The sequence below is a fragment of the Limulus polyphemus genome, unplaced genomic scaffold (genome assembly GCF_000517525.1).
Source record: "Limulus polyphemus unplaced genomic scaffold, Limulus_polyphemus-2.1.2 Scaffold157, whole genome shotgun sequence".
Taxonomy (NCBI): domain Eukaryota; kingdom Metazoa; phylum Arthropoda; class Merostomata; order Xiphosura; family Limulidae; genus Limulus; species Limulus polyphemus.
The window spans coordinates 936,393-964,331 of NW_013665767.1; the positions used below are offsets into that span (position 1 = coordinate 936,393).

General features: G+C 31.1%; 1 protein-coding gene across 1 annotated transcript; it reads left to right on the forward strand.

Moving 5' to 3' along the window:
- Nucleotides 1-780: 780 nt before the first annotated feature.
- LOC106476607 lies at nt 781-27,831 on the forward strand. The gene is made up of 6 exons (XM_013937254.2): nt 781-1,150; nt 10,196-10,495; nt 21,332-21,679; nt 23,191-23,275; nt 25,835-26,037; nt 26,398-27,831. The coding sequence occupies exons 1-6, from the start codon at nt 973-975 to the stop codon at nt 26,739-26,741; spliced, it is 1,458 nt and encodes a 485-aa protein (XP_013792708.1). The 5' UTR covers nt 781-972; the 3' UTR covers nt 26,742-27,831.
- Nucleotides 27,832-27,939: the final 108 nt, after the last annotated feature.

The following is a 27,939-nucleotide window of genomic DNA, read 5'->3' on the forward strand; positions in this document are numbered from 1 at the left end:
AATTGTTCGGGACGAACAATACTAAGGAGGGGCAGTGTTGCGTCATCGAGGTCACGTGACTGGTGTGGCGCCACCTATTTTCTAGAACTATCCTGTACCTTGGCGAATGCTCAGTATTTACTAGATATAGGGTAGACTGGTATATAAAAGAGGGTGACAACGTGACGGAATAATGTAATAATGCGTGTGTGTAGATAGGGAGTAATTGAACTGTAGTCACAGGGTATTGTTGAAGTTAACGTTCGTTCGTTATAGTGTTTGTTTTAGCGCGAATATTGAAATTAAGTGTATCGTAAAGTTGTATTCGGAAAGAATAAACCAGTTTTATTAAGTAAGGACTTGTGTCGCTAAAGTTTCGTCGGAAACGAAGTTACGGAAAGTTAATTAACAAACGGAGACGTAACAACTGCTTTTCTCTAGTTTATTACTACTAAATTACGGACGGCTTGTGCTGATAGCCCACGAGTACCTTTTTGCGAAATTGTACAAAACAAATGAATTCTAAAACAATGTTGTATTATTAGATTTATTTGTAGCCCTCCTTTCAGTGGCAAGTCTATGGACTTATAATTATAGAACAGCACAAATAACCCATTGTATAGCTTTGCGCTTAACTACAAACAAACAAAGATTTATTTGTAAACATCTCACTGATGTCGATCTCAAAGCTCTGGCGATGGTGTTTTTGATTGGTTGTTGTTACCCTACGATTTCGTCATCGGGTTGGCGCCGCCTCAGTGAAGTAAGTGTTCAAGCTACCGAAAACAAAAGTAAAGTGAGGGGTTTGTTTATTAGTAAAGTGTGGCGTTTGAGTGGAGGAAAGAACTCTGCAAGACGTAGAATGTAGACGATAGGTCGTATATATACAAACAAATAAAATGATTTACATATGCAGGAAGACACTGCTGAGATACATTTTATTTACAGGGCAGCGTAAACAGTTAATTTTTAAGTGTTAATAGAATTTGAAAAATGTCCAAACTGTTTTGTGAATTGAAGACACTTACACAGCTCGTGGCTGTTCTGGTACTCGTAAATGCAAAGACCATATTTTTGCTAAGCCTGACCTTAACTGCATTACAGGCTGGAACTGTTGCAGGATTTCTTCTACAACCTTCAACGACTATGGTTGAATTTGAAACAAACTCAGGTGGGCCTGGTCTGTGTAATTTATGGTATATCATTAACTTTAAGACTATCAAGACAATAGGTTGTACCAGTATCAGTGTGTCGTAGTATTAATATAAGTTGTAAGTTTTGAATGTGCTTGTTCCTTTTTTTAAAATTAATTAAAGAGTTGACACATACACTTAAAACTGTTGTTGATATCTTTGTCAATAAAACATTTAATCTTGAAAAATACAGAGGAATTATTGAAATATTCATTACACTCCACAATTACAGGAATAATGTTAAACATGATCTTATCAGAGTTGTTTATGTTGAACCTATGATACGAATATATATCACCAAAATATGACAATTTAAGGTATCTATCCTCTTTCATAGCTACTTATTTGTCACAAGAAGAATTTAAACAGAATAATTTGTTTAATATTAAAGTTCAAATAATCAAATGAATATGTTATAAATATATGAGCACTAGAATTAACACCCAGTGGTGTAAAGATGTTTTTCAAAACTTAATGGCACTGTGGTAAAATTAAAGAGAAAATATGGTTATAGGATCTGTTTATGCATATTTTGAATTTTAGAGTGAGAAGGTTATTAAGAGTACTATGCATAAGACTGCATTTTTAATCTTTGGGCTTTACTGCAGGTAATCAATATGTTAAAAGATGTTCATTGAAAGGCTATAAATTTCCTGTGAAAAAGGCTTAAAGATTTATATATGTTTTCTTTGGAGCTTAAAAGAACTAGAAATGACTTGGTTAAGTGTTTGAAAGTGTTCATGACATAAATAGTCCATCTATGATTAATGGGATAAAAAAATGTATAATAGATCACAGAACTTTTATTAATATTAGTTGTTTTCACCACAGCTAATATTAAGAAAAGAGTTTCAGTGTTTCTGTTACATAGGAGCTTAATCTTTTCCAAATTTACACACTACAAATGAAGTATTTTACACTTCACAATATTGAAAGTTATTTTTTCACATTTTGGCTTAGTCAGTAAGACAAAGATCATTCTAATTTTAAAAAACTTAAATCTTACCAACTTTTTTCAAGAGTCTTAACATCATAAGATAATTTGGAATAATTTCTGCCGACAAAGCTATTCTCATGATTGACAAAAATAGTTAACAACGAAATTTCCAAAACACACCCAGACATAACTCCAAAATACCTCCTTCTAGTAGGAAAAATACTTGTTTGTTACCCCCATTTAATCTGTATTATCAAGCCAATTTTCTTTTTCTTTCTCTCATAACTTTGTCACAAATTATGTAATATTCTAAGTAATCTCTTATTTAGAACCTAACCAAAGGCTTCATGAATGCCAATACACAACATAAGAAAGGCAATGTGACAGGAGAATATTGAGATCATCCTCTAACCAAAAAAGTAATATTCAGTTTTTTAAGACCAACTATGGGAGATATTAGGTTGGCAGTTGTGTACGGTATGTAATGTAGTAATGTAGATATTCATATATATATATATATATATATATAAAGATAGAACAGATAGAGCAACAGGACCAGACATTGTTTATTGCCAGGGTTTTTAAAGGAGGTCAAATAGTAGATCGATGGGTCTCTCTCTTTAACTTTTGGTATATCAGTTGCCTGAAAATATTGAAGAATTGCTAATGTTACGTAATTTTTAAAAGGGATTATAATTATGGAAAGTTGTCTAAAGTACCAGAATTTCCAGTGAAATGTGCCTATTTTGAAACACGTTTTTTTAAATTCCTAAATCACCCAAAAATGCACATGTATGCACTGCAAATGTTAGAAAAGAACATTAAAACAATAAACACAACATTTTAGAGGAAAAATAATGTAGTTTTGCTATCTTTTTTCTTCTAACATCTGAAATGCTTGACTGTGTGGTACTTCATAAAGAAGTCTGTAAGACACATGGCCAGGCATTACCCCTCCCATTCTTACAATTCATACATCCATGTCTGGTTTGCTTCCTCTTTGGATGTGAAGGACTTTCACTGCACACTACACAGTTAGACTTGTATTTAGGATCTGGATAAACCATTGGAAAGTGATGCCCTGTCAGTCACTTCTCTGTATCCTCTGGGTTATCTGTCGACCTCCTCCCTTTCCTCCATTCTTGAATTAGGATTGGCAGTTGTGTACAGTATGTAGGAGTAGATTAGTGCTACCTCTCTGATGAAGTGATAAATTGCATAGTACCACTTTTTGCATTTGTGTTGATATGGGTTGCTGGTACATTTCTGGTCAAACAAGTTAACTCCTCCCATTGAAGCATTGTAATTGCAGGCCACATTTGGTTTTTTCACATCCCTAAATTCAATCTCTAGCTGCTTGGATCAAAATTGTTTCCAAGTGTAGCCATTATTATCGATTGTCAAGAGGAAGTTGACCCTTGCAGTGTCATGCCAGGAGCAGACAAGAATATCACCCTTTTTGTAATAAACAGGATCATCAACTTTCTTCAGCTGTAACCTTGCTGGTCTAATATCTTCTGGAAGTCCCCTTCTATTCAATCTCACAGTCCCACAGGCACCAGTACTCTGTTTCTTGAGGGCTTCAAAGAGGCCAGGGTTGGAATAGAAGTTATCAACATATAAATGGTGGCCGAGGTTCAAGTATCCATTATTGCCCATCAGTTTCATAACAACATTATGACCCAAGCCTTGCTCTGGTGCCACAGGGTAGTTGTCTCTACCAATATAAACATCCCAGTCTAACAGATAACCCGACTTGCCCTCACACAATGACCACAGTTTTATACCTCATCCTGTGGGTTTGTTTGGTATGTACTGACAAAAGTATATCCATCCCTTGAACTTCATCATCGATTCTTCAATTGTTCATGACATGGAATCTAATACTGCTTATACAGTGGCTTCACAATGTTCATGTGGGGAGAAATTTTATACAAAGGAACATATCCTTCCTCTCCATGTGGAACCCTTTGAGAATTTTCACAAAAATGAAGAAACGAACTGATCAGCTGGTAACGATTGTGTGGCAGTACATCTCGATAACCAGGGGACTGGGCTATACCCCCAGTTGCCCAGTAATCACTAATTCTTGGCTTGGAACACAATCCCATCATTATCTGCAAGCCAACATAGGCTTTGAATTCATCTGTAGTACACTCAACCCAATCATTGTACTGAGAATTATCAGGGAGGTCTGCCGGATTATCAAAGAACTCCTGGGTGTAGGTGTTAATCATCTCACAAATAAGCTCAAATGCTTCCTGAGGGAATAACAAGTAGAAATAATCTACTGGGTGGTTACAGTCAGGCAAAGGTGGAATCACAGGGCCAGGCCTTTTGGCATAAGATGGGCACCAAATTGGTCTATAATTGTCATAATCATCATCAATGACTCGCACATGATCAGTATCATCCACGCCTCCTTGGCTACCATCAATAACATCACTGTCCCCATGTGTTACATCATGTATATTATCATTACTTACAGCATTATCGGTATCTATGTCACTGTTTTCCCAATCGTCATCACTAAATTCACTCAATTCTGAGTCTGAATCTTGCATTATTTTACTCAATACATCCTCTGTGGCAAGCCATTGTTTTTTGTTTACATTTACTTGTTGACATGGTTCCGGTCAGTGCCCTCAAATTGGGTCAAAAGTCAAGAACTTCACAAAAATAACAACCACAATTGAAGAAACTTCACTAAATTATATTGTGGTTGCCTAAAAACTGTGTAGGTGTGGCATGGAGTAAATTACAGACCGGTAAATGGAACTATGTCAGGAATTCAACTTAAGTTGCATTCGGCACTCTACCTGGAATTCGACTAAAGTCACGTATGGCAGTGAAATAGTTAAACTACAGACCATTCAGTCTTACTTCTGCTGTAGCCATAAAAATTCCTGATGAAAGAAGCTGTACAAAATCATTTGAGGAAATATTATAAGGGAAATCTTGCCTTAATAATCTGTTTATTTTATTTCGAGGATGTTACTTGATGTATTTGGCATTTTAATAGGTTTTTGGTGAGGTGTCATTCAGAAGATTAGCTATGAATATCACATTGGTGTGAGGTGAAGAAAGAATAATTGATTGGTAGGATGATCAGGTGAAAAACAGCAGGAAAGTTAATATTCCAGTCAAACTGGCCAGTGTTTTTGTTACTAATGGTGTGTGATGCTGAATGACGGTGTGCCTTTAACAGTGGACAAGGCTATTGTCCATATTGATCTTATTCATTGTTTTTTTAAAGACCATATGCCTTTTTAAGTCTACTTATTGTTTTAACCTTTTTGATAATAAAAGAAAATCAATTTTATATTCTATTTTATACTTCTACTTTTTATGTTTGTTGTTTACATAAAAAATAATAATAATACATAAATAGATAAACTATTGTTTTGTTCAGATAACACTGGTGCTTTGTGCCATTAAATCCAAAACAATCAACTAATGGTGTGTATAGGAATTGGTGCTTAGGCCTTTTCTTTTTCTTGTTTACCTGGGATAGAAAGGTTAATATCTTGGAATGGTTTTCTCTTGAAAAAAGAAGAGTGGAGAGGGATCTAATTGAGATGGCTAAGATTGTTAAGGGATAGTGTCGATGCATTATTGTTGTTTTTTTTGCATGCTTTATGGTGAAAATGGTAAGACTAGGGGACACAAGTATAAATTGTGGCATGTTAAGAGTCATTTTCTGCTAAGACAACTTTATTTTTCTGTCATGGTGGTTGATCTTTGGAATGGGTTGCTTTCAGATGTGGTGTATGTAATTTAAATTTAAGAAAAGGCTTGATAAATATATGAATGATAAGGACCAGCTTTTAGCCTTGTTTTTTTTTTCAAGGTTTAGTTAAGTGGATGTGAGGGCCTCAGTGGACTCGCAGGTCTTTTGTTATCCTTAAATTTTATTTTGTGTTTGGTATGGATAGGGGGAAAATTATTAGCTTACTCAAGTTTATTGATGTCATTAAAATGTTTTGAGTTTATATTACAGAATGACTTGAACCAATTGATAAGTTAGAAAAATGCTTGGCAAATTACTTTTAATCATAGTAAATACAAAGTACTTTATTGGGCCGATTATAGGGCAATGTTTTTTATTAATAATTGAGTTGTAATATTCATAGTCACCTTATAATTGTGGCCGACCACAGACCCCTTCCCCCCTACACTAGCCTGTTGCATTCCTTAATGTCCAGATACCATCTGTCTATGCATGCTCATGCGAGGCAGATGTTTGCTTAAGGTCATCACTAATTCTTGCAACTAATCCACCTGCAGGCTGTTCAGTTATAGTATTGATTTTGCAGACCTAAAAAAAGGATGTTACGACTATCTTTTTTTTTCTTTCCCATGGTTTCTGAAAATGGGGGATCGCCTTATATTCAAGATCACCCTATAATTGGGCCAATGTGGTAATATGTTTGATTTATTATTTAATACAGAGAGGAAATTAATAGCATAAGTCTGACTGAAGAAAAGTATTATGGTATAGTGGTGGATAAGTCACACAAGCCATCAAAGCAGTGCTTTGTTACTAGTAGTAAAGCTAGTGTGATTTTTGGATGTACTTATAGACCTATTGATTGTAAGTCAAATGGGGTAACTAAAACTAATGATCTCTCTACTCAGATTATTGGTTAAGCCTCACTTGGAGTAAGGTTTACAGTTTTGGTCTTTTTCAACTAAGAAAAGATAGTGACTTACTGGGAAATAGTTCATAGGAGTGCTACGAGGATGATTCCAGGAAAGGAAGGGTTGCTTTATGCAGACAGATTAAGATCTCTTATTTCTTCTTGAGAAAAGAAGGTTAAGAAGTGATCTTATTGGTGATGGTCCATTAGTCCGAGGGTCATTTACTCCAAAGGCCCAATAGCCTGAAGATTGAAGTTTTTTGTTTGTTTTTAACAGTTAAAATTTGAAATTGATTGTTTGGTTATGAATTTTATGACAAAAACTCCCCAAGATACGACTTAAAGGTTGCAATTTCTCAGGAATGGTTGGATAATGTTTATCATCATTTCCCTGATGTTATTTTCTTGTATGCATGTATAGTGTTAGCTGCAGAACCTGTATACTTATGCATCAGGATAGGATTTGGAATCTATCTTTTCTGAGAGAATGGAAATTCAAGATTCTTACTCCATTGTGATATAACAATGAATATTCCTACCCATTAAACATGTTGAAAGCTTCATAAAATAATCTTGTCACTGAGCCAATGTAAGGAACTGTACACTACAACGTCAATTCAAATATTTCTGTTGTTTGTATTTAAAATGAGAGAAAGCTCTCTGGAGCATTTGGTCCCTAAAACTTCCACAAGATTTATCCTTTAAACTTTTAATTTGAGATTGTATTCTTCTACTATGGACCTACAAATTTATTTATTTATTTCAATTTTAACTTGTGAAAACCAAAAATCTGTGACTATTGGGTCTTCGGAATACTGGGTGGTCCCCTACAAAAAATATCCAAGTGATTGATTGTGTAGATGCCTCTACTGATTTTTTGTACTGTATCCTGAAGAAAACAGGTTGAAAAGATACAAGCTTAAGGTTTGGAGAAAACAAACTAGATAACAGTTCAAACAGTTATTTTCTAATAGGGTGATTAGCTTAAAAAATGAGTTGCCATTAGTAGTAATGAAGGCAACATATTATATGAGCTTAAGAGGGGAAGCAAGTTATTGCTGAAAAATAAAGAGTGGGTTTAAATTTTTCTTTTCTCTTCCTCTTGAGGTGGATATATAAGGACAGTTTTGAAAGACCAAGTCTACCCGTATTGTGCATATATTAAGAAAATGGCTTAAAGTCACTTAGCCCATAGGAGTCACCCTTTTGTTACTAAAAGTAACCAGATTTAACTTAGAGATACCTTTCACAACTATATATCTACACAGTGTCTAATAAAAGGTTTAATGAAAGTGAACTAACAGCACACAACATACCCTCGTTAAAATTAGAAGGATTCCTGACATGCTGAATAAGAAGACAATCCCCTACAATATCAATAAAATTTTCAGCCTCACATGGACAAGACAGATTTACCAAATCAGCTCCTCTGGAAGTGGATTCTCCAAAAGTGTCTTTAGTTTATACTATATTGTCCTCTTTATGTCTTCTTGGAGAGACATACTGTTTTTCTGTTGTTTCTTCTTCCAAACACTTTTCAATCAACTTCCATTCCTTTATTTCTCGGTGGATTGAATAGAAACTTGGTAGGGTTATACCTTGATCCAATATACCCAGATACCTTGATCCAATATATCCAGATACCTTGATCCAATATGCCCAGATACCTTGATCCAATATGCCCAGATACCTTTTTTGTTTTTTGATTTAGACTTTTTTTCAGGATTTTATTGGGTCAGCAGCCAAACAATCCAAAAATTTATATTTTGGGCTTCTGTGCAGTCATATGTACATTAATTAAGACAAAAATTGGCACAAATACAAATTTTCATGCACCCAACACATTGACATTCAAAAATGTTAGATTTGCCCATTTTTAAGGAGGATCAGAGCTCACTAAAAAAGAATCATTTTGAGGTTGTATTTTGACCAACTTACATAGGATTTGGTACAAATATATTTTTCTACAGGTTATACACATTGACAAACAAAAATATTAGACTTTCCCATTTTTAATAATTATAGTAGGGTCAAGAGACCACAAAAAGCATAATTGTATGTTGTTGTTTTTTACAATTACTCTGCCTTATTTCGGCCAAGTTACGTGGGATTTGGTATAAAGATACTTTTTTACAGTTCCCAAACAGAGATGTAGAGAATTTTTGTCTTTTGCTCAATGTTTCAGTGTCAACCAACTTACAGTGAATTTGCAGGCCCCATGCAGTGATGTAGACAGTTTTTGATTTTCTATGTTTTTCATGATTTTTTGCTGTCAAAATTGGTTATGTTGGAATTGCATGGTGGAGTCATGTTGCATTTACCAATGAATGTTGGCCTCTCTAATTATTCTTCATATTTTTGTGGTCCTTTGCAGTATACATATGAAAATAGGGTTGAAATTCTAAATAAAAGGAATGGGATTGTGAGAGGAAGGTAGTATGTCATGTTAATTGCACTTGACTTCGTCTTCTCATTTTTATGTAGCAATCACATATGTTGTAATAGAATTTTTGTGAAATATACTTTTTTCTCTTGAAAAAAAAGATTTGTGACCCTGCTCAAATTAAATGCTGTGAAATACAAGGCATTTTGGCAACAATATTTACATGTAGGTCACTTTCTTACTGATTTTAACTTTTTATTTCTGTATTTTTTTCTGGTTACATTTTGAATCAATTGGATTGAAACTCTTCAGTTAACACTGCCATATTTGATATTAAGCTTCCAGTTGCAGAAAATAACTGATTTCCCAATTGCAGCAAAGCATTCTAATGTTTTTGAACCACACATTTTAGCTTTTGTACAGTATAGGTTTTTTCCTTGTGTAAAATGATAATTTGTTCTTATTTTGCACTAACTTACTTTTCTCATTTTTAGCTGTATTGGAATATGCCAAGTCTGGATGACATTGGAACTTTACTGATCATGCCATATAATTACTTCAATAGAAATAAGAATGTTTATGATTTAAAATAGGTGTGAAAAATAAACATATCATTAGGGAAATGTGTATCATTCAAACTAGCCTAATGAATTCACATTTAATAGTGTCCAGTAGTTGATGTGCAACTATGTTTTGATAATACTTATGAAGTTAATAATTGTCTTTATTATAATTACAAAAAATATGAAGATAGAGAGAGAGAGAGAGTACATAAAAGTCATTAATATTTCACTGATGATGGTTCCCAGTTATACAAGTTTTTATAGTTATTTTTAGCTCTTGTTGGTCTGAGATTAAACTGTACTTAGTATGTGCATTTTGTAACTCCAGTTGTACTGTTCAGTTTATTTTTTTAAGTAATGTAAATATATTTTTTTCAATTTTATAAAGTATTTACATGTATAATTGTTTAATTACATGTAAGTTGAAGTTTTTTGTTATTGCACTTGAACATATGTTTCAAAATTTTTTATTAATTATAATATTTTTACATTACCTATAGGAGTGAAAGTGTCAAATGATGGTCCAGCAGTGTTTGGTTCAGTGCTCACTTTTACTGCAAAGCTGGACAATAATACAGGAATAGGTGATGAATATAGATACATATTTATGCACAATGCCAGTTGTCAAGGGAAACACAGACACACTGTAAGAGCCAACAGAAAAGCCAATCTTCCATTATTGTTCAAAGATGAAGACTGTGAGAAAGGAAGCTATGTAATGACTGTTACTGTGTATGAAGATAGACTTTATGTTTCTGATAAAAAAGTAGCCTTTGGAAGAACTAAATTTTTTTTGACAAGTAAGTACTTTTGTATCTGTTTACTTTGATGCTTTTTACAAATGTATATGAAGTACCAGAAACTTTTCAGTATATGACCTAATTTCATTAAATAAAGCACATTCAATGTTTCTACTGATAAATTAGACACTTCACTAATTTTTCTCTGTAAATAGATAAGATATGTATTTATATATTATCTTTATAATGTTCTTTTTTTGGCATGTTTATTTAAATTATTTGGTTAAAATAATGCAATGTCCAGTTCATGTAATATAACAAATTAGTTTATTTCTTCCTTTAATGTTTCAATAAGCTTAAACACTTTGGTAATGTATAGGCCACATTTGCGGCTATGCTAACTATGCTCTACTAGCATAAAAATAAACTTACTTGTACAACTTCATAGCTGGTTGACCCACTAACTGAAAACAAAACACTGACTGATTCACTGCTAGCTAAAACAAAAACCTTCTCTGACTGATCCACTTTACTGACTAGAAACTAATTTTTGATACTTCACTGAACCATGTATTCATAATCTATTTTTCAAATTTACTAGAAAATGTAATGTCCAAATTTTTATAAGACTCTTGACCTGCACTATTAAACTATTGGATCTTAATTTCATATGCCCTCTTCTTAACATTTAAATTACAACATGAAAAATATAGCTTACAACATTATTTTAATAGACTGTTAAACTGTTTTAGCTTCCCATATGCACAATAGGGGCAGTATTTCAAAGTATAATTATTGTTTAAGTAGTCAACTAATTTTAGGCTAAATGTGCATTACATTGTATATATATGTGGTTTGTATGTGTATCAAATATATTTACATATAATTGTAAAATAAATCACAAGAAGTCTTTTTTTTAAAAAAAAAGATGTAATAAAGAATGGAAATACTGCCTATTTTCCTTAGTAAAAAAGTGTTTTTTGTGTCATCACTGAAACAGGTGTGATGTGGGTTGGCCAAATGTCACCTCACTTTTTCTTGTGTCCTTATGAATCTAGATATAATTTCTTCAAACAGTTCTCCAAAATATTACATCAAAAATTTTAGTTATGTTTGTGAAAGTAGTAGACACAAGGGTATAGTGGTTGCTAGTGTGGGTGTTACATGTAGCTAAACATTTGAACAATGCTCATTATTACTATGCTGTGATAAATCAACATACAAATTGTATGGAAATCTTCAGTAACTGTATACTATACTTTATATCAAATATGGTACAACAGTATTTTGTGCTTATATATGTATTTTACAAGTAGTAAAAAGCTGAAAGAAATGGTCAGATTTATTTTCATATATCACTTTATCCAGACAGTTCAAATAATAATATTAATAATCAGCTTCAAATCACTGACTGGTAATATAATTATTAAGCATCTCTGATATTTTATGTTTTTAATTTCATGATTGCTGTTGTCAACAAGAACAATGTATTGTCAGTACAATTTAATGAATCACAATAAAAACATTTTACAATATATTATTAATAATGACTTAATCAAGCTTGATTCGTAGTAGTCTCTACACTTTAACTTAAAATTTAAAAAAAAATAATACACAACATTGTCAAACAAATGCCATTTGTACCAACCACAATCACACACTTTATTATCACTGCACTAGTGCATTTTTTGAAAACTTTCTACTGTAAATAACTTAGTTTTAAGATTAGTCTGATTTATATCTTGTTTTGTAACTTGTTATTTCCAATTAGTTAATAATTAAAGAAACAAGTCTCACTTATATAACTGAACATTTGCATTATTTATCCATTTTCTTTCAGCATTTATAAATAAATTGCCATTAATAAATTTATATGTTTTTCCATTACACAAAAATATTGACCAAAGTTTTAAGATTCTCTACATAAAAAGTCATTCAAAGAATGTACACAGAATATATATATATTGTAAGCAGTTTAAATTTTTGTTAATAAGTGTATATTTAGTACACTTAAATGTAGATCTGAAATATTTCCCATCTGGTGGCTGCCTTTCACTACTGAGTCTTACATATTTTCACAAGAAATGTAATATTACATGGGTTTTTCTGAGAATGTGATTTTTAGTCTTTGTTCTTAGTTAACATGCAGTCAGATTATTTCATCTTCAGTTGTGTTTTTTCTATTTTGATTTATTGGAAAACTCAAGTGGATGTTCAAAACATACAAAATTAACAAGTGAATTCATAATCATCATTAGTATACAGTGATAGTATACAATGAATACAATGTTGCAGTAACTCCACCACATCACAGTATATAGGTTTGTCATGGACATTGCATACCCATTAACTATAGTGAATGTAGGACACTGGAGCAGAAGTAGACATTTAAATTGACATTAAACCATTAAGAAACAAAAGATTCATACAGAAGATATGAGGCCATGGTCCTTAGATAAATAATTGTCAGACAAGTATCAAGGTCTGCATGTACAGAGTAATATATAGTGCAACATGTAGGCCATGTATTACAGATATACTAAATATAGGATTTTTGTTTTTAAATTGCCCAAGTGAGGTTCCACAAATTTGTAATTTTTTTTAAAATGGTATTTGGAAAAAAAAGTTTACGTAAATAACTTATATCTATACTAATAGATATATCTATGCTCTACTAGCATAAAAATAAACTTACTTGTACAACTTCATAGCTGGTTGACCCACTAACTGAAAACAAAACACTGACTGATTCACTGCTAGCTAAAACAAAAACCTACTTATTTATACATGAAAGTAAAGCATCATACTGAATTTTTTTCCTGCACTAATTTTTTTAGCTAAAATAAAATGTAGAAAAGTAAATTGTACAATAATTTGTTCCCAGTATTGACTCCATTGCATAGAAATTGTGCCATAGACACTGAATATCTTATATTTGGGCTGAACTTACAAAACTGCATAAAGTTTGGAACTTTTCTTAATATTTAAAAGTCAAGAACTTTTTACTTGAAAATTATCAGCAAAATTGGAATAGTTATTTGACAGTTTACATATCCAAATATAACTAGGTTAAGCCTTATCTTTATTAATATTGTGCATAAAGTTATAGTTTGTGTATGGACTTATTTACATGTTTTCTATCTTTTAGGTTAAGTTTTTAACAAGTACAATAGTATGTTTGTCCCTAGCAGTTTTTTCTATTTTCAATATTGAAGAGCATTTTACACATAAAGATACTGGTTCTTCTAGTCTGAGGAGCTTGTGTGTAATATTTTAGGTTAAAGACAGTTTTTCCTTTACCTGACATACTCCTGCAAATATGTATTTGTGTGTGTGTGTATATACATACATACATATATATTAAAACTTTCTAATTTTTTTATTGATATTTGTACGTAAAGTGTTTGCTTCAAGAGAATTTTTTTTGTCAGTCATATTGGGTTACATAAACAGTGTTATTTTAATGCACCTGTGAATCTTTCCTCTTCAAGCTTGAAGAAACATGTTTTAAGGTCAAGTCTTTAAAACATCTCTCTCTTAAACTTATCAGAAAAAGTGTATGAAAGCTTATAAACAGAGAAGTACATTGACTGAAGTCACCCTAGTTGATCACAGTCAAATTATGTTTTTTGTATTTCATTTTAAAGTGGCAAAAGTGCAGGAGAAAACAAAGTTTATTACTCCACAAATATTGAGGTAGACACACACAATTACACATTATGTAAATAATAACAGGTTAAAAAAATTTAATATTGTAGAGTGTATTTATTTATCTTTTAATAAAGCATACTAAACATGTTATATGTTTTTCTGTTGTTATTTTTTTATGATCTACATGGTTCTAATTGTACAATGTGTAGTAGGAAAAGGTGGTCAGTAAAACTTAATTTTATAGCAGCATTCTTCAGAATGAACCAAATCATACCAGTGATTTTCAACACCAAAGAAGCATAGCAGGAATGCTAGTAGTTCGTGTTTTTTTTTTTTACTAGAAACTTAAGTTGGGCAAGTTAAACTAATTTTTATAAAGATATCTCAGTTAGATAGCTATGTTTCATTATATATGCTATCCTCAAAGGAGATAATTATATAAACAGTCTTTGTACATATTTAAAGTACTGTACAAGGAGTGTAATTTATTATTTCTTTTCAAAGTGTCATCCAAGTAAAGTCATCAAAATGTTATAGGTGTCAAAAACCTTTCCTGCATAAAAATTGTGTCCATTTATTGCTAAGTTATTGTTTTTTTCTCACTCATGATCATTCAAAACAAACACCTTACATTATCATGACCAACTTCATATTTGTCACAACCACTACCACTTTTGGCATATCCATTGCCACTATTTTCTTCTGTTTTACGTTTGTTTTAAAGCTTACCTTCATCAGGCAACTACTGCCATATGACTGAAACCTAGAGCTTAGTAGGCTAGCCATTTTGTAGGTAGATTTGGATGTGAGTGCCTACGAGCATAATTATCAAATTGAGGCCACATATAGATGTACTGTGATTTATCTAAGATCTAGAGTTAAACCTTGTACTTGGATTGCATAAATCTATAGAACCATACACTACCAGGAAGTCAAGCTTCTGCTTTAGCAATGATATTGAACATAAACCTTGAATCTGTAACTTTCAAGTCTCGACCAACATTGCTAAAACCTACATCTGGACCTTCTGAGTGGCATATTAGGACATCTGTGCTGTTTCATTGTTACTAATGTTAGTCTAGGTCTAGGCACTTTTACAAACAAGTAAGATAACTATTTTGATCTAAATATTCCCTTAAATTGCATTAACTTTCTGTTGTATATGTCAAGTGCAGGTTAAAATCTTGGTTAGACAACAGTTTGTATGACAACTTAGTAGAAATCAGACAGTATAAGCAAAAGAAACTCCACATTTGCAGTTGTTTTGGGGTGCAAAACCTTAAATTTATAGTGTAAAAATACAAGACCTTGGTTTACATTCAGATTATACTCCCATTCATACCAGCTGGAAATGACATACATTTCTCAAGTCAGTTGGACACATTCTTTTAAATTGTTATATGCCTGATGTGATGTTTTAAAAGTACTTGGCACCACACACAACTTATAATTTTATGTCTTGAGTACATGTGCTTAACCCTGCATACAAGTATTCCTGTGAATAGTGTAATGTACATTGAAGAAGATGGTTTATTGGTTAAATATAACACTTTCTCAATAAAAGATAAAATATTGAAACTGGGAATCTTGGAATTGTCAAATAAGCTTTAATTTATAAATTTTTCAATGCTCACAAGCACTTTAATATTACAGAATAATTGTTTGCTTTTACTCCTCTGCAGGGCAGTATATTTTATAAATTTCTCTCAGAGCTTTGAGATTCTACACCCTCTCACATTTATTCGTTACTGTATGTGACATCTATGCTATTTTTCTTGCAGTTGCAAAAAATACTAATTAACTCAATAAAATACATTTTTAATTATTTGAAACTGTAAAAATGTGTTTCTTGAGTTCAAACACCCTACTTTAGGATACCCATCGTGACTATAGTATTTGAATGCCTTTTCATCCTTAATATCAGATATAAGATACCAGGAAAACTTTGGAAGTCACTTGTTAGCCAAAATATATGAGAATGGGGTTCCATGGGTACTGTTTTCTGTATTCCATCTTTAAAGCTATCAATATTTCTTTATTCCCATATAGTTCAGGCAAAACAAAGACATTTAAATTTGATTTGCAAAAAAATAGTATATGTAATGCAAGTAATTAGAAGTGATAAACAGATATGGGTAGATGGATATGTCAACTATGGATAAAGCTGGACAGATGGATAGACAAGTGATAAACAGATATGGGTAGATGGATATGTCAACTATGGATAAAGCTGGACAGATGGATAGACAAGTGATAAACAGATATGGGTAGATGGATATACAAACTATGTATGAGGATTTGAAGGACAATTCCTACTCTGCAACTCTCATAACTGTGTTGAAGTCAAAACAGTTTGCTAATTCTTTTTTATTTTTGTACCTAAAAGTAATGAAAATTTATTTTTACTTTGTTACAGTATTTATATCTTATTAAAAAAGCTTAAAACAATCAAATTTGTATGCACTTGGTTTTTAAGCAATATGAGAAATACTTGTATGTAGAAACATCAGTTACAATATAGATATGTTGTATTAAAAGTTTTTACCCATCAGTGTAAATAAATGAGAGATGAAATGTGCTCTGGTAAAAAAAAAAATTCAATTACCATAATTAGAGTCTGGGTGCTAATTTGTGTAATTTATCTATTATATTGTTTATTCTATAGTGATAATACAATTTATAAGCAAATAACTACTTAAATAGAAAAACAAGTTTATAGCCTATGGTTTCTATATAAAGATGATAGTGTTGGATACTTCATAGAGTGAGTGAAAGTTAGATTTAACTTCTAAGTATATTAAGTTTTTACACTAGTTTAACTCTCTTTTTTGGGTAATATGGTTATGAATTGTGTTGGTGTTAAGAACATGCTACTTGTGGGGTTTGATAGATGCAAAGAGTGGATTCTGTTTGAAAATTTTGGATTAGTATGCATTTTAAGAGAGGGTAATAGTGAGGATGTAAAACATGTTTGCAGGTTGGAGGAGAAATTAGAGGTTGAAAAATATAGTGCAAATTGTGTAAAATGGCAACAGGGCTCGGAGAGGAACTTCAGAATAATGCATTTAGGATTAGAGAGCATGTTTCATTAGATAATATGTTTAAGCTTTCATTTATTAGCTTATGAAGAAGGGGAATGGAAATAAAGAACGGAATGGTACTGTAAAATTTAAAGAGATAACAGTTATAAGTGATTTGTTAGTAAGGTTGTGGATAGAATAGTCTGTGGTGTAAATAGAGATAAAAGATTAAGTTAATACTATCCAAGGTCAGTGGTGAAGGACATAACTGATAAGTAAGTCATGTATTTTTTGTTGTGCACATAGGGACTGATAATCTAGGGAAGGGTAAGTCAGAGGAGTTAATTGATAAGTACAGAGGTTTGATAAGGCATCTAAAGATACTGCCAAGACTTAACTTTGGGGTTTAAGTTTTAAGTAGGTCACTAGGATTGAATGCTAGGCTTAGGTTAATATGTTAAAATGGGCAGATTGGTTGATTGGACTTAGTGATCAGTTTGACGGTAAAAGGAAGGGATTTGGAATGGTTAGTTGAAAGTTTGGTGATAGCTCATGTTATGACACATTCCTTTTTATTAATGATGTCTGAATATTTGTGGATCATGTCTCAATATGTATAAAAGGTTGTATAATTGTGTATGTGTAAATAAAAGAATATATTAAATAAACATAATATGCTTAAGTAAATAGTATAAATGAAATAATTATGATTAGTTTTAAATTTCCCTTTATATAATGACAGTTGTCTGTAATGTTTCAGACCAAACTGTTTTATGAATGTTTGTTAGTTTTTAATTCATAATATTTTTGAAACAGGATTCTCCTGAAAGACTGCAGATTTATAAATGAAATATGAAAAACAAACCTGGTTACAGTCTAAACTTATACTGTTGAACAAGAGATAGATTTAATGTTGCCTTGAATTAATTTGATTACAGATGGCTAGATAGAATGTTTCTTCTCTGATATGCACAGTAGAGGATCTTGGAGTTTAGCCAAAGTTCTACATGTAGATGATTTATCAGCTGCATGCAAGCAGAAACTACTGCTTTACATTTCTCTGTGAGATGGATTGTCTTTTGTTTGGAATAAGCACACAATTGTTTAGATAAACAATCAAACTATCTTGTGCAATGAATAGATATGTGGGTTTGGAAAAACATGTAGGTGTTACTGGCGTCATCTTTTAAAATGCTAGTTAAAATAATACATGTTTATATGTTATTGTTTTTGCATAGTTATTTATAAAATATATTTAAAAAATAAACAAAATATTTATGTAATAACATAGTTCAAAAAATATATTTGGTATAAAATTGTAGAAATTAAATATTGGTCTTTTTAACAATCCTTTTATCTATATTATGATGATAAACTCTTAGATACTTGAAAGTTCTTGTATTTGATATCATTAATTAGCATGGTCTTAACTGTAGACAATGCATAATTGAAGGATGGAAAGGACATTAAAGTGATAAAGCTCCTACGAGTGAATGTATGATTAATGACAGGTTTTTCGGTTATCAACAATTTCTTATTGGAAATAACTAGTCTCTTGTTCTATTCTTAAAATACATGTAGTTTTGTTTAAAAATGTTCAAAATAATTACATTTGCATAAGTAAGAAAAATCCTGCTGACATGTTGGGTAGCACAAGGTTATTTTAAGGTGTGTGTATGTGTACAGTATTTACTATATAAATATACCAGGATATACCATATATGAGGATCATCACTTACTGTGATGTAAAAATTCAATGAATAATCATGTTCTTTCGTTGCTGACAAGAAAAAAAGATTTCAGGAACTACATATATTCAAATACTGTGAAAGGGGAAGTTTTAACATTATATCTAATATTGGTAATACTTTCAAAAATTGTTTTACCTAAAAAAGTTTACAAATATACAAAAGGCTGATATTATTTCAAAACATTAACTAGACATGAAGTGACATATTTATCTCTTCTGACTGATAATATTTGGAAATATAAAGCAAAATGTAATTATCTTTAGATAACAGATTAATAGTTCTGTAGATATATATATATATATATAAATCAAACAAAAAAAACTTTTCTGCTATATGTGCTTTTAAAATGATGGTTGTTTAAACTGAAAAGACTACATGTTATTTTTTGTTCTGGTACATTGTTTTATTTTAATAGATATGCTGATAAGTGGTTTTTATGTTGAAATAATCCTTTCTTGTAGAGTCCTAACCCTATATACACAGGTGGGGGTCAAAATGTGCATATTGTGACATTTTACAGAATGTCAATGAACATGGTATTATGTAATTGATCTCAAAGCTACCAACTGTTCATTTTACCCTACAATGCTGATATAACAACAGTTTGTGGTAGAGAAGAATAAATACCAAATACAACATACAGAGATGCTGAAAAAACTGTAGATGTGCATCATGGAGGCTCAAGATGTTATGTAAATGCAAAATGCTCAATGGATAAAAATATTTTTGTTCTTCACATGACTTGTTTTCTGATTTGTCTGAGTCAGACTGATGTTGTCAAATTACAGGCGAATCTTAAGTACATATAGTTTTGTAACACATCTGATTTTTTATGTATAACAGATATGTATATTTTACTCAAAGTTTGCCATATTTTGTATAGATATACTTAGTAAATTTGGAATTATAATCAACATTCCTTCTCTAATATGGAATAGGTCCATTGTACCAACCTCTTGCATATTCAGTTAACTGAAAAACTTCTTTGAGCTTAGAAAACTAACCTTTTCGTTGTATAGTTGTTAAATTAAAGACTTTTGCAAGCACATTATACAAATATTATATTTGTAGTATTTTTGAGTTAAAGCTTTTGTAAGTGTGTTAAACAAAGTGGAAAGCATTTTTCTAGGAATGTCAAACATATTCTTGTAGAGTTGTTGGTTGAAGCTTTTTTAACTATGTTACTAACTTAATAAAGGCTGACATTATTTGAAAACATTAGTTAGACAAGAAGTGATTTATTTGTCTCTACTGACTGAGAAGATTTGAAAATATGATTTAAAGCAAAAAAATCATTAACTTTAAATAACAGGTTAATAATTCTGTATGTGTTTGTGTGTTTGTATATATATAAATCAACAAGACATAACTTGTGGAGAATAGGTTTGGGAATTGCAGTACAGGTCACCGCACCATAGTAGGTCATTCCTGATGGTTAGGCCAACTGGATAGTCTTGTGTTGTTCTTGGGATGCAGGTCTTACCTTGAGTTAGTTTAGATAAATGATTTTTGTGCAATTTATTATTTAATGTTTTTAGAATGGTTAGAATACTAATGGAAACTGTGTATGTGTGCATTTAGAGTAAAATGCATTGTCTTGCAAAAGGCATTTCCCTCAATAACTATACAAAAATGAAAGATTTCTTTAAGGTTCCTGAAAGCCTTTCACTCAACTCTACAATAACATTTGTTTAAAATTCCCAGAAGAACCTTTCAATCAACTCTAGAAGAATGGAAACTTATAAAACCTAACTTGAAAGTACATGTACACCACAAACCAAAAGCTGTAACTACTGAGAAATAATATTTATTAAGAATTAGGCATGCAAAGCATTTGAATTCATCTTGGATAACTTAATGCAGTTTGTTACTTGAAGAGAATCAAGACTTGAGCATAATCAACTCCAACCAGCTATATTTTGTATTCCATGATTTCTTTGGAATGAATATTTTGTTAGGATGTTAATAAGTTGTTAAACTGCTGAGTCATTAAAATTTTTAGTAAGTTGGTTCACAAATATCTCAAGCTCTTAATAGGTAACATATTTGTGAAATGTGATGTAAAAATAAAGTAATTTAAATTTTATAGTTCAGCTAACATTTGTGGAAACTTTCCTTTGGTGATGGCAATTATGTGACTTTTTAACAGTATTGAAGGAATTTGTATTCTTGATTTATCACTGTTTTGTCTGTTTTTAATACTTGGTATTCAAAACATTTGAAATATGCCTTTAATCATAGGATCAGAAATGTGGATAATGAATAAATGATTCTGTGCTTATTGATATTTAATTGGCTCAGACATGTTTTTGTTCTCATGGTTTTGCTTGTATACAATGTCTTATTCTAGTTACAAACTCTAGATAAGCCAGAACCTACTGGGATGAGTTTTTTTCATAGTTTTTTGTAAATGAACTACTGAATAAATATTTATTTAATTGCTTATTATCCTAAGTGTACTTTTTTTCATGCAGATGAACTGGTTGGACACATTACTGTTAACCAAGAAGTTGAAAGTGAACAGGAGTCAGACTTACCTCTGTTGTCAACAGAAGAAGAAACCAATCTTACTGTTACTCTTCATGATCCTAGTGGTTTTCTAGATGATGCTATTATTTCTTACTCATGGAAGATTGATGGTTATAACATTATTGATGCAGGTCCTAGTTTAATTTACAATTTCTCACATCCTGGCAGATATGGAATTGATGTAACTGTTGTAGCTTTCATACCTCCTGTCTCTCAGACTCAGAACAAAACTAATTTCTCCTTTAGAGGTCATACAAGATGGGGTTTTTTAAACCAGCAGGTTATTGCTAAAGGTACAGTTAACCTTTTTTATAACAAGGTGCATTTTTTATGTAATTTTCAGCTTTTTTGCATCTCAATATCTTAAATATTACAGTTTCAGTCATAGTAATTCGTACTACTTAATTGTTAGCAGATCTAATACAGTATAGGTTTTATGAGCAAAACATTTCAACTATAATGTGCTGCAACAAGGCTTTTTTTTCTCAATATCACGTGCCATAAGAGTGATTGAGCTGCAGCACCAGGTTTCATTTTCCATATTTTTTAACCTTTATTTTTCAGTATATTACTTAGGAATAGCTGTTGAACTAAGATTGTTTGCTATATCTAAACTGGTGGGCTCTGATATTAGCTAAAAGTCCTTGTCAGAATTGGTTTATAGCAGAAGAAAAGCTATTTGTAATCTTTTTAATATTTTTTCTTTTGACACATCTGTGTTGGATCAGTTAAGAATGAAGTTAATGCTACTATAGATCTTATGCTTGATGTTTTACACTTTCCAGTGTAAAATATTTCATGGTTTGCTAGCTTTGGCATATTAAAGATGCAAATTGAAATTCTAGATACATAATTAAGTATCAAGTTGTCATCAGTTGAATTCTGAAGCTGCCACAAAGAAATATTTAGTATTTATAAAATGTTAATTAATTTTAATCCTCTCTTCAACATATTATCAAAGTTCTTTTAAACAAAATTTAAAAAATTGTATAATAGAATCTGTTGTGTTTTTCAGTGTAACATTGAATGTAGGGATCTAAGTGTTTTATTAATATTATATCTATGATAATTTTAGATAACTATTTACAGGGTACTGAGCTGTTCTACAGTTTGTAACTCTTAAAACCAGATTATATATATATTTATATAAATTCACAATTTCTGTTGTCATTATAAACTAATAGTTATTATATATATGATGTTATCACTCCCTTCCTACATAATGGGAGTTAGATGGACTCTTTATTTATAGATATATGTTTCATGTATGATACAGATACTAACGTACAGACAAAATAAGAAATACTTAGTATTCAAAACAGCATTGTTTAATACATTTTTCAGAATACATGTAACTATAAGTAGCAGATAAACCAGTCTGCCAGAGTAATAAAATGCTCTTGAGATTAATGTGATATGCATAAAATATCTTTGTTTTAAGTCATATCCTAGTGTAACATATAATAATTCTTTGAGGTAACACAGTATTCAAGGTATTACATAGGATTAGAAAACAAGAAAATCTGGCTTTCTGTTGTTTAAACTACTTAGGTTTCTACTAAAACAAAATCCAAAAATGTAAATGCACCTCATAGAAAAAAAAGAGCCAAAATATTATATTTCTTCAGCTTAATATTTTACAATTTATATTTGTTTCAATTTTTTGTAATAGTTCTTTGTTTTTCAGATTCAAAATGATATTTTATAGTGTAGCAGTGTTACTGAAAGTATGCAGTATTTATCTTTAAACTTAATGTTAATATTTAGTTTCAGACTAATACTGACCTTTTTTTTTGGAATTTAGATCCTATAGGAAATATCAACGTGAATGGCAACCTTTATCTTGAACATGGAGATCTGTTAATTCTGGAAGTTAGCTGTAATGGAAGGCAAGAATGATCTACATGTATTGTTCTGTAGCAAATGTCATTTTTCAAAATAAGCATTTATCTTGGACCTGAATAATAATTAGAAAATTAGCTTATGTATTCACCAAACTTATAAGAAAATTTAATCATCACTCTAATGGCTACTGTTGCTATTAATTTTTATTGTTCCTTATGTTTGATGCTGTAGTTGTGGCCTTAAGTTTTATACAATTTCTTTAACCACTATGGCAGTTATACTTCATACCTCTTTTTTTTGTTATTGTTATTGAACTCCCTATGTTGAGACTGACTCTTATTGTTTTTACTTGTGTTTTGTGAGTAATGGTCATTTTTTATGCATGGTTTAATGATTAAAAAAATTTTTCTACCTTCACCAACAGTATAATAACGAGAATAGTTAGATTATCTCTGATCTTGACTGAGTTGTCAAAGTTGCCAATTTATTTTGAGAGTTTTACTCTGAAAAAATCAAGATTAATTATTAGAGTTCTTAACTTCTTTATTTGATGTAGTAATTGGTTCACCCTTGCTGTAGCTATTACAAGGATTGTCAAAATAAGCTTTTATCCAATGAATTTTCTTATAAATTCAAATTTTAACTGTAACTGAGCCTTACTTAATTTCATATAAGTAATTAAGAGAGAAGAATATGTGTGCAAAAAAAATAATGATATTTGCTGTTAATTACTTCTTGATGTACAGATGAATTGTTTATTGTATTAATAATGCTTCTTGATTATGAATTAGTTTACATTACTTTAATCAGGGAGTTTACATTAGCTGTACTCATGCTGTTCATTGTTTCATGTTATTGGTGAATTTTGAAATGTATATCCACTTAGTAACGGTTTTCTTTATTTTAATTAGCATAAATGCACATTTGTTATTAAATATACATCTAAGTTGTGTATGTACATATATTTTTATATGTAAGAATTTTATTTACTTCAAATATTATGCACTCATGTTATTCAGATAAATATTTTGGCTCTATGATAAATGGGGATATACCATCATGACCTAGAAACACACAAGCTTGAGTGTAAAGCCAGTTTATTTTGGCTTACTTGTAGTCATACCTGTTTGGTACCAGGCTCTAATAATCAGTTATGTTTTGGACAAGCTTCATCTCAGACTTCTTCTAGAACATGGTTATTATTGAATTATGTTACAAAAATGCACCACTTCAAGACAAAAACAGTTGTAACAGTGCTAGAATTGACATTAATCTGTTGTTTTCAAGATGCTATGTGGGTATCAAAGGTGGGAATGAATGTCCTCTAGGCTATACAGTATCATAAAATGTCAGCTCTCTTGATGCAACATTCCCTTATCTACAAAATATTTTTGTTTGGATGCTGTAACCTTGCTGAAGCTAACTTATATGTAGATAAAGGAGTTTGTTATAATTATATTTGTAATCATTTTTACACCATAACATTGTTACCAGAAACTAATTGACATTTGTATCACTTTCGCTTAATTGTTCTTTATCTTTAAAAAAAGTATACGATTTATATAAGATGTTAAGTATATTTGTTTGGATTAAACTTTAGCCATAACTAACTTCAGAAGTAAAGTTTTTGTTGCAATTAATATTCTGATTACACTTTCATCAGAATGTTTATCTCTCCTTTTGTATAATTTTTTAAAATTCACATAATATGGTTCAGCAGTGGATAGATGTAAAAAAACAAAACAAATCTTGTGGGCATTTTTTCATGAATAACAATACGTAAAATTATGTATTTGAATTCTATAACAGTATTGGAAATAACTCATTTGAACTTGTAAGAGTACATGTGTATGAATAGTAAAAATTGCTGTGATGAAGATGTTGAGAATTATAATAAAGATTACATATCAGGAGACGTAATTAACCTGATATGAATTGGTGGGAATCAAAGTGCTCACACCATGACCTTTTTCAGAGTGCTATCTTACATAGTATTATGGATTTATATCACAGTTATCATTTTACCTTACACTGGTGATTTACCAAAATTTCACGGTAAAGAAAATTAAATAACAGATTCAGTTTACAGGGATACTGAAAAAACCGTAGATATGCATTTTGGAGGTTGTAGAGGTTAGGAAAATGTAATGCTGAAACTGAATGATGGATAAAAGTATTTTTATTCTTCACATGAACATTACCTTGCAATCCAATCTGTTAGAGTCTGAGTCAGACTGACATCATCAATTCACAAACATAATTTGAGTACACATACTTCTATAACACATCTGTTTTTTTTGTTTACAAAAGACTTATACATTTTACTAAAAGCTCACCAGATTTTGTGTAGATACATATGGTAAATTGGAATTATAATTAACATTTCTTCTCCAATATATTTTTGGCCCATTCGACCGACTAAGTGTACATTTGGTTAAAGTTTATCAGAAAATGTTATCATTGCAAAAAATAATAATTTGTTTTATACTCTCATCTACTCATTTTCAGGTATGTGTACAGTGTGAGTACAGGTTTTATAATTGAAATGTGGTTAATCTGGCAAATGTAAACTGAACTATATTTATGTATATCTTAATTTTTAGTGGACCATATGAGTACTGTTGGAAGGTATATGACACAGGGGAACTACCAGCTAACTTGACCTGCCCAGAGCCAGTTGTCACTTCCAACTGCAGCTTTCCCATTGTACACTACTTTTCCAGTCCTGGCTCATACCACATAGGGATGTACATTGCAAATGATGTTGCTCATCTTCAAAAAGGAGTAGATGTCCAAATATATGATGGTGAGCAATTGAATCTTTGACTTATTATATGAAAGAAGTAATTAATCATTCTACGAAAGTAATGTGAAAACAGGTACAGACAGAAGCATTTAGTAAATCACTATGAATTTTCATCTAAATAATATAAGAACAATTGTTCTAAAGTTCAATCTAGCAAGTAAGTTATGTGAAAGCCAATTGCTGTTTGCCAGTATTTTAATTTAAAAGGTTATTTAATCAGTATCTTGACAATTGTCTAATTCAGATTACATGTTCACTGTCCTAAATTATTTTAGCAATTATAATTATAGTAAATTAGAGATTAATGGAAATAAGTGTTCCCTGTCCCATCAAAGCAGCAATTATTTTTCGTTTTTACAGTTTCAAGAAAGAAGCAGCTATCTATGGTAATAGTGCCAGTGTCATGTACTGTTTTGGCAATCATTATCATAGTTACTGGTGTTACCTATCACCTACAGCAGCAGAATAAACAAAAGATTGAAGTAGCAGATTTTGATTTCCAGAAACCTGATGAGCTACTGGAAAAAACATTTTATGAAAGACTTCGTGATTCTTTCAAAGAGGTTTTACACAACACACAGCAGCATTCTAGTAAAACGCTTCAAAAAGTTTCTTCTAAAAATGGACATGTTGCAGTTGAGGATGCTACTATGATTGATAGTAATTCATCTGATATCCATTCGTCTTATGGGGCTATTGCTTAGTGTTGCACAGAAAAGTTTTCACAGATCTGATTCAAAAAAGGAAAAAAGTGTATGATTACAGCAATATATGTTGCAGAGTTTGGGGTCAAGTGTTTATTTATTTTTTTAATTTCGAACATTTGTTGAATATTATTTTTCACTGTTTATACATCAATACTTGCTGGTTTGGCAGTTCTTCTGGATGTTAGTAAAGTTAATTCAAATAAAATAATTAATTATTAATCCTTACCCTAATTCTAAATGACTCAAATAAAATTGATAATTTACAGTTCGCTTTAATACTTAATCTAGTTCACACTGTAACTTGTTGTTCTTTCAAATGGATAATATAAATAGCATCTAATCTACTAAAATGTCTGTCATATCCCAGATAGCATGATGAGCCCTGGCATTGTGTGAAAGGCTTCATCAGCAGTGGATATGGCAGATGTTGTGTGGTTGATATATTTATGTTTACTTTCACTTATAAGTTCTTAAAATAGATTGTGACTGTGTTTTATTTCAATTGTTTTTCTTAAAATTTTTAAAATATTGGAAAATACATTTATTGGTTGTGGTAATAGACATTTGTGACTGTTGAGAAAAAAGGTCTTTTTCCTAGTAAATAGCATAATTTTAATCTTTACTTTCACTGTTAAGAAGTTTTGTAGTTTCAATTTCATATACTTGGTTATATGTATATAGAAAGTTTAATTTGCTATACTGAGAGGTTACTTGTATCTGTAATAATTCTCTTTCTTTATGACTCAGCTATAGTGCCAAAAAAATTTTGTTTTTCTATTTTTCACCCACAATATTCGGACGTTTTTTAAGCAAAAAAAGAAAACCATAATGAAAAGAATATTTCTTTTCAAGCTTACCATTTGTTAAAAGTCTGAAATTGATTAAGAATCAGTTGATTGTTTTTATAAGAAAAGCTTTTAACTAAATATGACACAAAAATATTAGTGCTAGGTGAGACATTCTATAAACATTAACCTGCTTGTATATATTTAGAAGTTGCAAATTTTTAAGTTTTTTATTAATGAGTGTGAGGCTAAAGTACAGGCCCGGCATGGCCAGGTGGTTAGGGCACTAGACTCGCAATCTGCGGGTCACTGGTTCGAATCCCCGTCACACCAAACATGCTCGCCCTTTCAGCCGTGGGGGCGTTATAATGTGACGGTCAGTCCCACTATTCGTTGGTAAAAGAGTAGCC

Excerpts from the sequence above, each read along its gene's own strand:
- LOC106476607 (XM_013937254.2), top strand. The coding sequence starts at position 973 with ATGTCCAAACTGTTTTGTGAATTGAAGACACTTACACAGCTCGTGGCT. Across the intron at positions 1,151-10,195 it reads TGAATTTGAAACAAACTCAG|GAGTGAAAGTGTCAAATGAT; the intron begins GTGGGCCTGGTC and ends CATTACCTATAG. Across the intron at positions 21,680-23,190 it reads CCAGCAGGTTATTGCTAAAG|ATCCTATAGGAAATATCAAC; the intron begins GTACAGTTAACC and ends TTTGGAATTTAG.